Source organism: Pteropus medius, unplaced genomic scaffold (assembly GCF_902729225.1).
Source record: "Pteropus medius unplaced genomic scaffold, Ma_sr-lr_union100, whole genome shotgun sequence".
Taxonomy (NCBI): Eukaryota; Metazoa; Chordata; class Mammalia; order Chiroptera; family Pteropodidae; genus Pteropus; species Pteropus medius.
In genome coordinates, this window is record NW_024356336.1 from 5,289,078 (window position 1) to 5,304,633 (window position 15,556).

General features: G+C 54.6%; 2 protein-coding genes across 3 annotated transcripts in view; both read left to right on the forward strand.

The window, feature by feature from the left end:
* EWSR1 (EWS RNA binding protein 1) overlaps positions 1–3,638 on the forward strand; it is a 26,144-nt gene extending 22,506 nt beyond the window's left edge. For both annotated transcript variants that reach the window (XM_039861889.1, XM_039861890.1), the window contains exons 12-17: positions 325–454; positions 1,209–1,331; positions 1,952–2,114; positions 2,553–2,650; positions 2,972–3,224; positions 3,413–3,638. In XM_039861889.1, the coding sequence (XP_039717823.1) occupies positions 325–454; positions 1,209–1,331; positions 1,952–2,114; positions 2,553–2,650; positions 2,972–3,224; positions 3,413–3,452 (807 nt within the window). In that variant the 3' untranslated portion in view covers positions 3,453–3,638. The remainder of the gene's footprint in view (positions 1–324; positions 455–1,208; positions 1,332–1,951; positions 2,115–2,552; positions 2,651–2,971; positions 3,225–3,412) is intronic.
* A 6,260-nt stretch (positions 3,639–9,898) lies between these two features.
* GAS2L1 (growth arrest specific 2 like 1) lies at positions 9,899–15,433 on the forward strand. The gene is made up of 7 exons (XM_039861943.1): positions 9,899–10,055; positions 10,799–10,908; positions 10,994–11,645; positions 13,002–13,109; positions 13,206–13,302; positions 13,392–13,563; positions 14,097–15,433. The coding sequence occupies exons 3-7, from the start codon at positions 11,013–11,015 to the stop codon at positions 15,130–15,132; spliced, it is 2,046 nt and encodes a 681-aa protein (XP_039717877.1). The 5' UTR covers positions 9,899–10,055; positions 10,799–10,908; positions 10,994–11,012; the 3' UTR covers positions 15,133–15,433.
* The last annotated feature ends 123 nt before the right edge of the window (positions 15,434–15,556 follow it).

The following is a 15,556-nucleotide window of genomic DNA, read 5'->3' on the forward strand; positions in this document are numbered from 1 at the left end:
AACATCTTACCAGACATGTGTCTGAAAAATTATCACTTTGGACAGTTTTAAGGGACTTCTCTGAATTTCGCATGAACTTTTCCCCAAAAAACTAGCTTTTGTTTTGTTTTTTTGTTTTTTATGGTGACATTGGTTAACGAAATCCAGTAAGTTTCAGGTGTACAATTCAACAGTAAGGCATGTATATTACATTGTGTTCATGTGTTCACCCATAGTTAAATGTCTTTTTATCACCACATATTGGACCCCTTTTATCCCATCTACCTCCCTCCCTCAAAGCTAGTATTTTTTTATCACAGCATAACTATATTATTTTATGCTTAGATGAACAAGAGAACCGGACAACCCATGATCCATATCTACTTGGACAAGGAAACAGGAAAGCCCAAAGGCGATGCTACAGTTTCCTATGAAGACCCGCCAACTGCCAAGGCTGCCGTGGAATGGTTTGATGGTAGGAGCCCTGGGGTTGACCCAAGGGTGTGCTCACTAGCATACCTACTCTGGGGCACATTTTGCATGTATCAACTTGAGGTAAAGAGGACCTTGCTAATGTATTTAACTCACTGTTAGAACATTCTGTGGTTCCAGGGACAGGTATAGATATATTTTCTCCTGCGCATAACTATAGGGCATGGCAGGAAGGATCTACTTGAGAGCCATAGGAACAAGATGTCAGTCAGTGCCTGGAGGAGCACTGGATGGCTGTGGGGAAGCTGTATGCTTGGCTTCCTTCAGCCATGTGAGGACCCACTGACCCTGGATTAGGAGATCCCTTGTTTTCAGACATTGTTTTTACAAACTCTCACTGCTTAAAGTTGTAAAAGCTGCTCTAAGCACAGATACCAGAAAGTGCAAAAAAAAAACCCCACAAACGCCCAGAATACATTGGAGCACTCCTGTGTGTCTTTAACATTGATCCTGGAAAGTATCTTTTTAAGAAAAGAATAGCTTTATTAGAAGAGAAAGTACACTTCCAGACGTGGAAGCGGGCTTGAGCAAGAGTGGCTCAAAGGCCTAGAAAGTATCTTTTTAAGGCTTGTTCTGCCCTTGCCAGTAAAGCTCTTAGAGAAGGCTGTGGGTGGGGCACACTGGTGCAGAGGGGGTGGTGAGATTGGTGAAAAGGGTGTGGTCTAGCGTTGCCTAGTCCCTCAGGGAGAGAAGAGGTGGAGGTTTGGAAGTAATTGATGTTTTGTATCTCGTTCCAGGGAAAGATTTTCAAGGGAGCAAACTTAAAGTTTCTCTTGCTCGGAAGAAGCCTCCAATGAACAGCATGCGGGGGGGTATGCCACCCCGCGAGGGCAGGGGGATGCCGCCGCCGCTCCGTGGAGGTATTTGCTGGACACTTGCTCTGAGCTACTCTGCTGTTTTGAAAGTTTTTTAGTACACGTCTTTGAGAGACTCGATTCTAGTGAAGACAAGCCCATAGAAATACTAAAAAGGGATGTAGAGTCAGTACTCGAATGCTGACAGTAAAAGTTTGTGGGAGTAAAAGGAAGCAAAGAACATGGCTTGATTGGTCAGGGAGGCTTTAATCCCTGTGGAAAACTCTGCCTGGTGTCAACCCTGGGGCTGCTGCCATTCTGCTTTGGTCTCCTTCATTTGTACAAATACATCTGCCCTTATACAACTGTGGTAGGAACTAACTGAAATACTTGACCCTGGAACAGCCTGGGAGTTAGGGACGCCAGCTGCCCTTACAGTTAAAAATCTGCATATAACTTAAGGTGGCTCTCCACATATATAGAGTCCCAACCACACAGTTCAAATCCATGTTGTTCAAAAGCCATCTGTACGTGGAAAGCACACAGCTCGGTCCCTGGGCCTGTGGAGAAGTGTGGGGCAGATGATGGGAGAGTGACACCTACAGTTTCCTTGAATCCCCTTAGTGATGACGTATTTCCCTATAGAAAATCTGGTACTATAAAGAGGTGATTTGCTCTTATTGCAGGTCCAGGGGGCCCAGGAGGTCCTGGGGGACCCATGGGTCGCATGGGAGGCCGTGGAGGAGACAGAGGAGGCTTCCCTCCACGAGGGCCCCGAGGTTCCCGAGGGAACCCCTCCGGAGGAGGAAACGTCCAGCACCGAGCTGGAGACTGGCAGTGCCCTAATCCGTATGTACTTCCCTTGGCAAATCGATAGCCTACTAGTGAAGTCACTCCCATTCCATTTTGGAGAGGAGGCGTGCTGGGTCCTCTTTATGTAGAGGAGCATAATGGCCCTTATTACTCTGTTGTGGGTAGGTGGCCTAATCAATCATTTACCAGCTGCTTTAGAACCTTCTAAAGAAGGTCCACTTAACTCTAAGGTCCATGTTTACATGTGGTCATACTGACATTTTGCTGGATTAGACGCTGGTCCGATGGGTTGCATTTGCTGTCTCAAGCTGTGGCTCTAAAGCCATTTTCTGGAGACAGATTCTCTTAATGTTGTTTGACCTGGGAGCCAGTGTTTGTGGTGGTGGAGTGCAGTGTGTGCATGCTCACATGTCACCTGTGCTTGTTCAACTTCCTTAGTTCGGTTGTTGATTTCTGTTATATAATTTTATGCAGGGGGTGTGGAAACCAGAACTTCGCCTGGAGAACAGAATGCAACCAGTGTAAGGCCCCAAAGCCCGAAGGCTTCCTCCCGCCACCCTTTCCACCCCCGGGTAGGTACAGGTTTTGTGAGCATCCCCTCAGCTTCACAGTACTAAACCTCTTGTTAACTTGGTGGGCTTGGTAAACTACAGCTGCCACAGCTAAGAACCAGGTCGGTGATTTCCGTAAGTGCAGCCCTGGCGTTTGGGGCTCTTTAAATTCCGTCATCACTTCCTTAATGGTGGCCCAGCTGTTGAGATTAAGTAGAGTCTGCTTTGCTTGTGTTCTGGGAAAAGGCAGCACATTCCTGTGAGGCATGTCCACGGAGCCTTTGCATCTGCACATTCTCTCTGTCTTGCCACTGATTTGTCCTCTCCCATCCTTTACCTTAGGCGGTGACCGAGGAAGAGGTGGCCCTGGTGGCATGCGGGGAGGAAGAGGTGGCCTCATGGACCGAGGTGGTCCTGGCGGAATGTTCAGAGGTGGCCGTGGTGGAGACAGAGGTGGCTTCCGTGGTGGCCGGGGCATGGACCGAGGTGGCTTTGGTGGAGGAAGACGAGGTGGCCCTGGGGGTCCCCCTGGACCTTTAATGGAACAGATGGGAGGACGAAGAGGCGGGCGTGGAGGACCTGGAAAAATGGATAAGTATGTGATAGTGAAAACTGGCCATGGGCTACTGGGCGCAACAAGGCGCAGCCCCATTCCATCTTTCATCCGGCTCTGTTAAGGAGATGGGAAGCTCAGCCCAGAACTCAGGTCTGTGGAAGGGCTTCCTTTCCTTTCCCCATTTTAACTCCTCACTCTTTTTTTCCTTTTTCCTTTTTGCCTTGCAGAGGCGAGCACCGTCAGGAACGCAGAGACCGGCCCTACTAGATGCAGAGACCCCGCAGAGACCCCGCAGAGCTGCATTGACTACCAGATTTATTTTTTAAACCAGAAAATGTTTTAAATTTATAATTCCATATTTATAATGTTGGCCACAACATTATGATTATTCCTTGTCTGTACTTTAGTATTTTTCACCATTTGTGAAGAAACATTAAAACAAGTTAAATGGTAGTGTGCTGAGTTTTTCTTTTCCTTCTTTTAAAGATGGTTGTTTAACTAAGACTAAATAATGGGAACCCCTTGTGAGCATGCTCAGTATCGTTGTGGAGAACCAAGAGGGCCTCTAACTGTAACAATGTTCATGGTTGTGATGTTTTTTTTTTTTTTTAAATAAAATTCCAAATGTTTATAAACAAAACATCATTCTCGGCCTCTGTTACACAGTCGCTGCATGTCTACTTGGAGCAAGCCCCTGACCATCCAAATGAAACCTCAAGTGTCATGTGAGGGAAAATCTGAAATGATCATGACATGGAAACATGGTGTTGGTCATGGTACTACCTGCAAGGAAAAAAGGGAGTGTCACTGGCCCTGAGCCGTGTCTCCAGGAGAAGTCACAACCCGGGCCTGTGCGGTTTGCAGTGAGAGCTGCCATGTCAGAAGGGCCTGTCACTGTGGCTTGGAGCCCTCCTAAACCCCTTCATGTGGGCCTCAGTGTTGCTCCCAGCGGGTGTAGCTTGGTGGATGTTCTGAGTCAGGCTCCGTGCACTTCAGAAAGATCTGCCTAGGCAAAAGCTCAAAGAGGAGAGCCATTTTTATTCCCACTTAGTGATATTGAAGCTTCTTTGTTTACAGGATTGGGGTTTTAAAACTTGGTAAACAGCCAAATACTATCATAGGCTGCTGTCAAAAATCTCCCTAGTTGCCTTGTGCTGGCCTATAGGTTAAGGCTTTTTCCAGTGGGCATGTGTCTGAAATCATTGGGAATAGGATGAGAAAAGCCCTAGACCCTTCACCTGTTGGCCTTTTTGATCAGTCTTTTCTCTTTGGACTTGGGTAAGGATAAATATCTAGATCCAAGCCAGTAGATTTAAGTCTTGCTTGCCTATCTGTCTCGTTTCAAGTCATCCAAAGATCAAGACCCTGACATGCCTACATGGGAAAAGTTTTCCAAGTGAGCAATTTTAACAAGTCAGTATTATCACTAGACATGTTCAAGAAAAACACTTAGCCATTACACACAGTTAAAAAAGATAAGCTAGTGTTCAAAGGTTGATGGAGTTGTCACCTTTAGACGAGATGGAAAAAGAATTTTAAATAATTTCCCTTCCATCCCCGGGCCCCATGGGAGCAGGGCCTTGGGAAGCATCTGGAGCTTGTGTGCCACTCTGTGCTCAGGTGGAACAAGGTGGGTCTTCAGCACTTCCTCAGCCCTCCCAGACATGTTTCCAGGTTGATACCTGGGGAATGTGTTTTGCTCTCCCTCCTTTTGAGAACCCTCCCTTAACGCTTCATTATTCCCTTATGGCCACCAAGCCATTTTTCTGTTCCCCTTTGCATCCACATCCTCTCCCTATCCAGAACCTGTTTCTAATCTTGTGTCTAGTGAAGCAGCAGCTCTCAAGTCACCAATGACCACCACGTTGACAAATTAATGATTGTTCCTTCTTAGTTCTCTCATCACTGCTGCCTTCCCTCTTCGTGACCTCCAAATGTAGAAGGGCTCTTGGGGTAGTGGTCGGGCTCCTCTGACCCCCTCACTGCCTGGCTGACCTACCATCTGTACTGCTGACACTGCACTTTTCTACCAAGTGCCAGCTCCTGGGTGTTTATTGGGCTTAAAGCAGGGCTATATCCTGCCCCGCTCCTCCCTCCATCCCATCTCAGCAAACAGAAATAGTTGCCCCAGTTTTCAGAACCTTGGAGTCCTTCTTGACTCCTTATACTCCCATACCCACCCCAAGCCCCACTCAACCAATAAGGGCCTCTTCAAAATACAGTACAGCTCCAATCACCCACACCTCCCACCGTGCAGTCCAGGACGCACACCGTAAGTCATTGCTATTGTTGAAACCCTCCAGTGGCTCCCACAACATTTGCCATGACCCACAGGCCCTCGTGACCTCAGTTGCCCTGCTCTGCCTTGCCCACTGCAGTCCAGCCACATGGGCCAGGGCTATTCCTCCAAGAGGCCAAGGACACTCCCACCTCAGCTGTGGCAAGTGTTGGAAGTGTCACCCCTGAGGCCCAAACAACCATGGCCCCCCTGAGGCTCCTGCATTGTGCAAGCACTGCCTCAACACATTTAATTCTTGATAACCTTTTGAGGTAGGAAGTATGCGGTTCCCATTTCTGAGAGGAGGAATGGGGCCTGCTATCTGGAGGCCAAAGTGAAAGTTGAGTTCAGGCTCCCTCCAGAGTTAGTGCTCTCACCCTCTTGTCTTCCCACACACAAGCTTCCTGTTTCTGAAAAGCTGGAAGCTCTGGCAGCAACGGGTATGGATTATCCACCTCCAGGCCTGACGCTAGTGCTAAGGGATGACAAGCAGCTTTCACTGAAAGCTGCTGCACAACCAATTATCATATGTGAAAGGCATTGCCTATCTCCTTACCTAGAGCTTGAGGCTGTCCCGGGAGTAACCTTTTGTCTGGTCTAGAGAGGAGGTTAGTCTTTAACACTAAATAGCCCCGTGAGAGGTATTTATGTCCTAGGTGCCTAGGCCTAGGGTGGAGGTGTTTATGGCAAGCAGGCCGTTTTCTCTCGGCCAAAAGAAACCTCTGGACTGCACTGGCCTCTGATGCCCTTAGGCAGCAAGTAAACTGTGTCTCAAAGGGCTGTACCAATCTGGTCGGGAGGGGTAGGGGATGGGCAGGGGCAAGAGAGAGCAGGAGAGGTGGGAGGGAGAAGTCAGAAAAAGTCTTGCCTAGTTTCCACACCCTGCTCCGAACTCTTAGCTTCTGGTCAGTCATATTTGGAATAAAAATTTCCAACACAGCCTCATGGTGGTCCCACCTAGGCCACACTCCTGAGGGCCTGGGCAAAAATTATAGAGTCAATGGGACAACTAGTCTATGGCCACAAGGGACAAAGGCTGGCAGGGAGTGGCTTACCTGCTCTATGAGAAGGAACATGGGGTTCCAGGGCTGCAGTGGCTGTGGGGCCAAGGACAGTACAGTGACCAGGGTCAGTGGCTGCTGCGACTGAGAGCCAAACCCCCAGACTCCAGGACAGTGAGCTGACAACTGGCTCTCAAGCTGCCCCAATCAGGCCCCATTCCTGACAAGAGTTGTCAGGCACAGCGTGAGTAGTAAGCCCTTTTGGGCTTTCTGGTTTTGTTTTTTTCACTGGTTTTGTTTCTTTCTCATGGAAGGCACAGCTCAGAGGCACCTCAGAGAAGCTTGTAGTCCCACGGCCTATGCAGAAGCTGTTGTCACAGTTGGACTCATATCTGGACGGAGCAGCTTGAAGCCCCCCTGCAGGTCACTCACGCATCCTAGGCTGTGTTCACAGGCTCAGTCTAGCCTGGAGAGCTTCAAGTGGATCCAAGCAGCATCCAGGCTGCCCAGCACCAAGCCTGGGGCCTGCCAGTGAGGGTTTTGCTTGAACACTGCATGGCCATCATCCGACCTCCAGCTGCAACCAAAGCCGAGTAGGCTGCTTCCTGGCACCCAGCAGTGGGGGCAAGAAATCTGGCCATGTGCCCACTGGCCAAGGGCCAGACAAAGCTTACATTGGAGCCACAGCATTCTGTACACAGAGGTAGCCTCTGGGATCTGTGGGGACAGGCTCAGGACAACCATAGCCCCAAACTCGTGTCCCTCCAGCAGTTGCTGTGATTTCCCTTGGTCCTATGAGGAACAGAAGAGGTTGCCACAAAACAGAAGAGTCAAAGCCAAGGACATCCATGGCCTGGGCCAGCGGTCTGGCCACACCAGTTAGCACCACACCTGCCACATGTCCTAGAATCAGAATGTTGGAATCTATGGTCTGGAATGGGCCTTTGTGATCTCAGGCCACAGCTCAGGGGACAGGAGATAGGGAAGAAAAAGCCCCCACTTTGTCACCTCCTCCTCAGAGGAGTAATGGACATATGCCCTGGCTACACTAAGCTGAGTAAGTGTGTCACTTTTCACAACTCTGTGACATGACTACTGCTGTGCCACTTTACAGATGGAGCTGAACCATCTCACCCAATGATCAATAGCAGGGCCTGGTTTCAGTGTGATGTCTCCTCCTATGTCCAGAGCCCTACAGTACAGCAAGGTAAATACAAGCAGGAGTCAAACTCCTGCACAGCTGCTGACCACACACATCTCTTGCTCCCTCTGAATCTCAGTTTCCCCAAATTGTAAAATGAGAACACATAAAAGTATTATACCTCATAGGATTATTTGGAGGGTTCAATCACTTAGTATCACACCCTGGTCTTCCCCTAGGAAATTTCTGTTCCCTGCCTCATCTCCAGCAGTCCTCTCCTTGGGGATCGGCAGTCCCAAACCCGGGAGGCATTTATGACTCTGTCCTCGCTTCACACCCAATTCACCAGCACATCCTATCAGCTCTCCCCTCAAAATATCGCCAGAATCCAACTTCTTATCATCGTCCCCACTGGCACCTCCTGGTTTCCCCCAGGGCTCCTGCCCTGTCCTCCACAGCAACCACAGGGAACCTATTAAGACCAAAGTCAGTCGCACTCCTTCCTTACTCTAAATCCTTCCATGGCTACCATGTCTCTCGAAAGAGTTGTGGACCACAAAGCCTACTCGATCGGCCTCCAGCCCACTCAATCTTCATCCCTCCGTCCACTCTAGCTAGCTTCATGGGTCTCCTCACTCTCACATCAAGCACTTGGCCACCTCAGGGTCTTTGTGCTGACTGTTCGCTCTGCCTAAAGTGCTCTCCTTCCAGATATCCACACAGCTCCCTTCCTCAACTCCTTACTGATCACCGATTTAAAATTTCAGGCCCATCTCACCCCTGCACTCCAGACTCTTGCTCCCCTTCACCTGGCTCCACCTCAGTCTCCTCCCCAACACCTCATTCCTGTTTCAGCCCAGGGGCTGCCTCCAAGCCCTAACAACAAGTACTGTTTCTTTCCTGCTTTTTGCTCTTGATTTCTAGTGCCAAGAGACTCAGCAGGTGTCACGTGTCAGCCATCACTATTACTTGTCAAGTGTCAGCTATTACTATTTCTAGTTATTGGCCTTCCTCATTCTGTAGTGAGAGGAGGGAGCTGGAGGAGAGGGCAGAGTGGGGCTTGCACCACCTGGGTATCCAAAGCACTGGGGTGAGAGCACACTTTTTGAAAGGTCGTGAGGACCCGGTGAAATACACGTGAGGAGCCTGGCACCAGGAGGTCTGGCATACGGTAGGTACTTAATAAATGCCCCTGATCCCAGAATGAGGGTATACCCCTCATAGTCATGTTCAAACCCTGGCTCCAGCTGACTGAGCCCTCATTTGAGCATAAAAGTGTCCCTCAGAGAGGTGACATACCAGTTCCTTCAGGTCAAGGGCACAGAGCAGGCCTTGCACACAGTCTGAGCTTTATTAAAGCTCTGAGCCTTGACTGTTGTTAGCAGTTCTTCCCCTGTTGAGCTGACCCCGCCTGCCGTCAAGGCTGCTGCCCAGCCAGGCCTGAGGTCCCCGCCCAGCCAGCAGCAGCAGGGGGCAGGATTTCCCGCTGATCCCAGCCAGGTCCCTCCCCTGCAGTTTGAAAAGAAACCAGTGGGGGTTAACCCTCCTGAGCCAGGCGGATCAGGCTGGCTCATACCCTCCTCACCCTTTAATTCAGTGCCTGACTCACAGGCCAGAAGTGGGACCAGAAGTGGTCAGGACTGGTCTCTCTGCCTGCAGGACAAGTGTCATGGAGTCAGGCCCCAGGCCTCTTAGTCACCGGCCTACCCTCTGAGCCTCAGTGATCTCATCAGAGAAAGGGGTTCTCCTAACCTCAGGGCTAACAATGAACATTCAGTGTGGAGCAGGACGCCCAGTGGGCATAGCAGGGGCCATCCTCCCATTCTCTGAGGCTGACATTTCAGGTAGAAAGCTCACCACTCAGAGTAAGGCGGCCTCATTTATCTGATATAGAGAGGTCCACTCCAGCCGGAGGTGACTTTGCAGCCCCTAGCCTCTATCGCTTCCTGAGTTCTTCTGGGGAACAGAGAGGCCTTCTCCAAGGAGGCCACTATAGGAGAACGGGTGCAATTAGAAGCGCCCAAATCCCTCTCTAGGAGACCAAGGAGGGTGGAAGGAAGTGGGGGGACTAGGCTGTATGGGGATGGGACATCTGGGCCAGTAGGGTCGCCTGGGGGCCCTGGTCTCGCTTCTGCCCAGGGGCCGGGAGTGCCTGGTCTTCTAGTCACAGACCGGGTTCCTGGCCCGCCTCCCGTCAGGAGACTACAGCTCCTCCCCTAGTCCGCCCTGCCAGGCCGAGAACTGCGCGGCCCCTTTAAGAGCACGCGGCCCCACCCGCCCCCTCCGGGCCGGATCCGAATTCCAGGGAGGCGGGGCGGAGACGGCTGGCGCAGCGGCCGCGGCGGCGGGACCAGGATCAGCTGTGGCTCGGGCGGCGCCTCCCTGCGGCGGCCCAGCCCGGATCCGGCCCCCGCCAGGGCGATGTTCCCCGAGGCCCCGGGATGAGCCAGGTGAGCGCGGGGGACCCCCAGCACCTCCCGCCCTGCGGGTGCGCACCGATGGGGAACCCGGTGGCGGCGGCCTCTGTTCCCCGGGGCTGTGTGACCTTGGGAAGCCCTGCACCCTCTCTGGGCCAAAGTCCGGAAGGACAGGCCGGGCTGGCGGAGGCCATCCTGAGTCCCGGCAGCACACGCTAGGCTGGGTGCTAGGGAGGCTCCTCGGAGGCGGGGCCTGGCCCCGGCCAGCGGGCTGCCTGATCACGCATGGGACCAGCAACGGGCTCCAGCGCCGTGGGCCCAGGCTCCACCAACCATTGCTCTCTGCGACCTTGACGGAGTTCTTACCCTCTCTGCGCCTCAGTTTACTTACCTGTAAAATGGAGATATCACTGCGCGGTTAGCACTGGCCACTGTCACTGTTACTATTACTGTTATGTCGTTTGTATAATGACAGTCTTTAGGGAAGGGGGCTGAGGGAGGACCCAGGACCTTCCGGGGGTGGGAGGGGGTTGGCAGAACCTTTGAGCACTGGGGCTATCCCCTCCCTGAGTTGGGACCTGGGTTCCTCTCCTGTCCACTATGAGTCTGCAACTGCGGGCTTTCTCTCAGGCTCAGCTCTAACCCTATCGCATAGGGCAGTAAGGATGGGAGCCTCCGTGCCTGGGAGGGAGGACCCAGCCAGTTCCCCAATCCTCCCCCCAAAAGCCAAACAGCAAACACAGATACTAAGTAATTTATAAAATTATTCCCATTAGGTCGGAGGAAGAAGATAATATTGTGCCCATTCTGCCGACCAGGAAACTGAGGTACAGAGAAGTTTCTCACAGCCAGGGCTCAAACCCAGGCATTTGGCCTGAAATGACAGGTAGGTGCAGGTGGTCAATGGCTTAGTCTGTACCGAGTGCTTGCTGGGTCCTCATAGCAATCCTGACCTGTATCCCTGCCCACAGTGACTTGGCTGGCCCGGGCATGGCGGACCCAGTGGCGGGCATCGCGGGCTCAGCAGCCAAGAGTGTGCGGCCGTTCCGCTCGAGTGAGGCCTACGTGGAAGCCATGAAGGAGGACCTGGCGGAGTGGCTCAATGCCTTGTACGGCCTGGGTTTGCCCGGTGGTGGCGATGGCTTCTTGACAGGGCTGGCCACAGGCACCACCCTGTGCCAACATGCCAATGCTGTCACTGAGGCCGCCCGTGCTTTGGCTGCTACCCGCCCGGCCCGCGGTGTGGCCTTCCAAATGCACAGCGTGGCGCCCGGCTCCTTCATGGCCCGCGACAACGTGGCCACCTTCATCGGCTGGTGCCGCACAGAGTTGGGTGTGCCTGAAGTGCTCATGTTTGAGACTGAGGACTTGGTGCTGCGGAAGAACGAGAAAAGTGTGGTGCTCTGCCTGCTGGAGGTGGCGCGGCGCGGGGCCCGCCTCGGCCTGCTCGCCCCACGCCTCGTGCAGTTCGAACAGGAGATTGAACGGGAGCTGCGCGCGGCACCCTCAGCCCCCAATGCCCCCGCTGCTGAGGAGGACACCGAAGAAACTGCCACTGCATCCGGGGTTCCGACCCGTGGGCCCCGCATGACGCCCAGTGACCTGCGCAACCTCGATGAGCTGGTGAGTCCCTTAGGCCCTGCTATGCTCTTACGCTACCGGGGACCAGACAATAGAGCCAGTGCCCACAACTGGTCCCTGAACCTCTCTGCAGGACGATCTGCCCCATGGAAAGGGTGCAGGTGTTGAGTACCAAGTGTATACCCGGCTCCAAGGAGATGAGCAGGCCCACAGAGGGAGAGGTGCTGGGTGAGGTCACACGGCTCAGCTGGCCTGGGATAAAATCTGGGCTCCATTGCATCACTGCCCCCCTTCCTTTATGTGCTAACCAGGCACCAGATAAGTGCTGTGTATTCTTTAATCCAGAGGCCACATGATTTGAGCCCCTCTTTGTTCCCTCACTTGAGTGCTAGATAGTTGCATCTACAACAGCATGGAGTTCAAGGTTGAGTGGGTGCCTGTGATGCTTGGCTCTGGGCAAGGTGCCTGGGACACAGTAGGGGCTCAGTGAGTGCCTAGGGAAGCTCCCAGGGGGCTCTGCAGGCCCTTCCCACTCCCTGGGGCCCTGCACATATCACTTATCTGGGAAGCCAAGCCCAAAGCTGCTGCAGAATTAGTTCTACTCTGAGCATAGGAGGTGCCGGACCTTGCCCCCAGCTTCCTCCTCCTTCTCCCAGGACCTAGGTGTCCCTGATACTCCCGCAGCCAGGCCAAGAGTTTCCTTCTTATCAAGGGGTTAGGACTACAATGTGCCCGTCTTGGAGGGGAATAGCCGGATGATGTGGGCAGAGGCTGCCACCCCACCCATCCTGGGCCAGGGTCACCCGAGGCTCCACCTGCTCATTTCCTCTGGCTTTGCTGTGAGTGGGGAGGCAGGCGGGGCTGCCCACATAGCCAGCCTGGCAGCTCTAGGCCTAGAGGGACTTGTGGGCAGTTGTATACTTGACAGGTGAGTGACTTGTGTGTGCATGCTGGTATGTACTATGCCCCATGTGTCTGTGGCACCCCATCTCGTTGTGGTGTAGACCCCCCTGCACTCATGTCCTGTGACCTGCCTCCTCCCAGAACCTGGCCTCCCTGTGGACTTCAACCTTCATGTCTGTGAAGCGAGTGAAGGGAGAGTGAGGACTGCTCCAGGGCTCCCCCAGGGTCAGGGGCCTTGGAGATGCGCCTCACCTGGGTATCAGGTCCTGGCCTGACCACAGCCCCACCATCTGGTCAGTTTCTCTGACCCCTGATAGCCAAAGGGGAAGCAGAGCTTGTGAAAGGTCAAGTGTAGAGGTTGCACTCAAGTCTGGGGCAACACATTCCATGCCCCCATTCCTTGGAGGGACTTCCTCCTGACCCTGGAGTCGCTGACATTAACCTCCAGGAGGAGTGATGGATCCCTGACTTCCAGCCTTTCCTCTCTGGCCTCAGGTAAGGGAGATCCTGGGCCACTGCACCTGCCCAGACCAATTTCCCATGATCAAGGTCTCGGAGGGGAAGTACCGCGTGGGAGACTCGAGCCTGCTCATCTTTGTGCGAGTAAGAGTGAGGGGCTGCCCAGCAGGCAGGAACCCAGGGGGTGGGCTGCCAGGCCCATGGGACAGGCTGTGACCGACCCTTGTGGGGCTCCCACAGGTGCTGAGGAGCCACGTGATGGTGCGTGTGGGTGGTGGCTGGGACACACTGGAGCACTACTTGGATAAGCATGACCCTTGCCGCTGCTCCTCCACCGGTCAGTGCCCACGGCAGAGGTGGGCGGGCAGGGGGCTCATCTCTGTGGCTCCACCTCTCACATGCCACCTCTGTCTTCTCTCCTGGCAGCCCATCGCCCACCCCAGCCAAGGACCCGTACCTTCTCCCCCCAGAGGGTGTCACCCACCCCCAGCCCCCGAGCTGGTAGCCCAGCCCCAGGGGCTGAGCGCAGGGGCTCCCGGCCCGAAGTGACACCCATTAGTCTACGCAGTTCAAAGGAGGGGCTGGAGACCCCACTCAGGTGAGAGGGCAGGAGAACATGGGGGTAAGGGCTCTAGAGGTGGGGGTGGGAGCGTCTGCCTTGGACTGGATGACAAAAGGCTGTGCTCCAGAGTGACTCACACCCTGGGAAAAGTTCCCGTGGGTGGGGGCGGGCCTGGCTTCCCCTCTCCATGGCAACCCAACCAAATGAACAACACAGCTGGGGCGGGCCCTGGGCCTGGGTGGTGGCCAATCTAACCCTGCTTTTCTCCTGGCCTGCCCAGGAAACAGGAGGGTTGGGGAGGGGGAGCTTAGGGCCCTGGAGGCGTTGCTTCTTCCTCTGTCTTGGGGTGAGGGAGGGGGGTGGGGGACTGGCTGGGAAGCTTGGCTGCAGTCTCACTTCTCCTGAGTCCCCAGGACAGACAGAGCCTTGTCAGCCCCACCAATACCTCCAGCACCACAGTGTCTTCCCCACCCTGCCAACCACAAATCTGCGTCTTCATTCTTCCCCTGCCCTTTCTACTCGCCAGTCCTCTTTCCATGATGCCCCTCTCTCTTGTTCCCCTGCCCCAGGGCCCGGGATCAGCTACCCCCCCATCCCCGCTCCCGACGCTATTCCGGGGACAGTGACTCCTCAGCTTCCTCAGCCCAGAGTGGTCCCCTTGGGGCCCGCAGCGACGACTCAAGCACTGGTCCCTGGAGAGAGCGGCCCAGCCGACGACTGACCACAGGCACCCCGGCCTCCCCAAGACGGCCCCCTACCCCTCGCAGCCAGTCCCGAGACCAGCTAGATCGGAGTCGGCCCCGGGGGGCCCCAGGAGGCAAGGGATCCCAGCTCTTGGCCCCCAGCCCTGCCCGGCGGGCCCGGAGCCAGAGCCGTGAGGAGCAGGCTGTGCTGCTTGTGCGTAGGGACCGAGATGGGCAGCACTCCTGGGTGCCACGGGGCAGGGGCAGTGGGGGCTCTGGCAGGGGCAGCCCCCAGACTCCTCGAGCCCGCAGCCCTGCAGCCCCTCGGCCCCCTCGGGTCTCCAGCCCCAGTCCAGAGTTGGGCACCACACCAGCCAGCGTCTTCCGCACCCCTCTAGAGCTTGACCCGCAACATGAACAGCAACTGTTTCGACGCTTGGAAGAGGAGTTCCTGGCCAACGCCCGAGCCCTTGAGGCTGCTGCTGGTGGAACCCCCACTGGACCAGCCCCTGACCCAGCTCGGGCCCCAGACCCTTCAGCTCCTGACTCAGCCTACTGTTCCTCCAGCTCTTCCTCTTCGTCCCTCAGTGTCCTGGGCGGCAAGTGTGGCCAATCGGGGGATTCTGGCCGGATGGCCAATGGGCTGCCTGGGCACCGAGGTCTAGCCCTGTCCAGCTCTTCTGATGAAGGCAGCCCCTGCCCTGGTGTGGGGGTGCTGCCAGATGCATCTGGGAACCCCCTGGCTGGCCCTGAGCCCCCGAGGACCTGGGCACGGGGCCGGATGGACACACAGCCAGACCGAAAACCCTCACGAATCCCCACTCCTAGGGGTCCCCGCCGCCCATCTGGACCCATAGAGCCTGGGGCCTGGCATGCCCTGCACTCAGTCAGTCCAAGGGCTGAGCCAGATTCCTGGATGTGATGGACCAGCCCAGCTAACCCCAGGCCCCCATTCCTCCTTTCCTTTGTGGCCTTAACCCTTCTGCATCAGGGAACACCCCCCACCCCTGCACCTCTTGGGTACCAGACCTCATGGGACCAGACCCCTTGGGACCACATGGCACAATGGGACCTCTGTTGTACATTCCGATTGGGGGATGAGCATTGCTATTTAATTACTAATATTATTGAATGCCTTAGAGGAGGCTGGGCCAGCCCCATGAGGACCCCTCCTGAGGTCCTGTGGCCCTGCAGAGCCTGACAGTAAAGTTTTGTTCTAGCTACTTGTGTCCGCTTCTTGGGGATTTCAGCCTTGGGGCTATGACACCCATTTGGGAGCCCTCATTACATGCTGAGATTCTGGAGTTAACTGCCAGGAACAAAGCCTGGCTCCTCTGATCACCAGT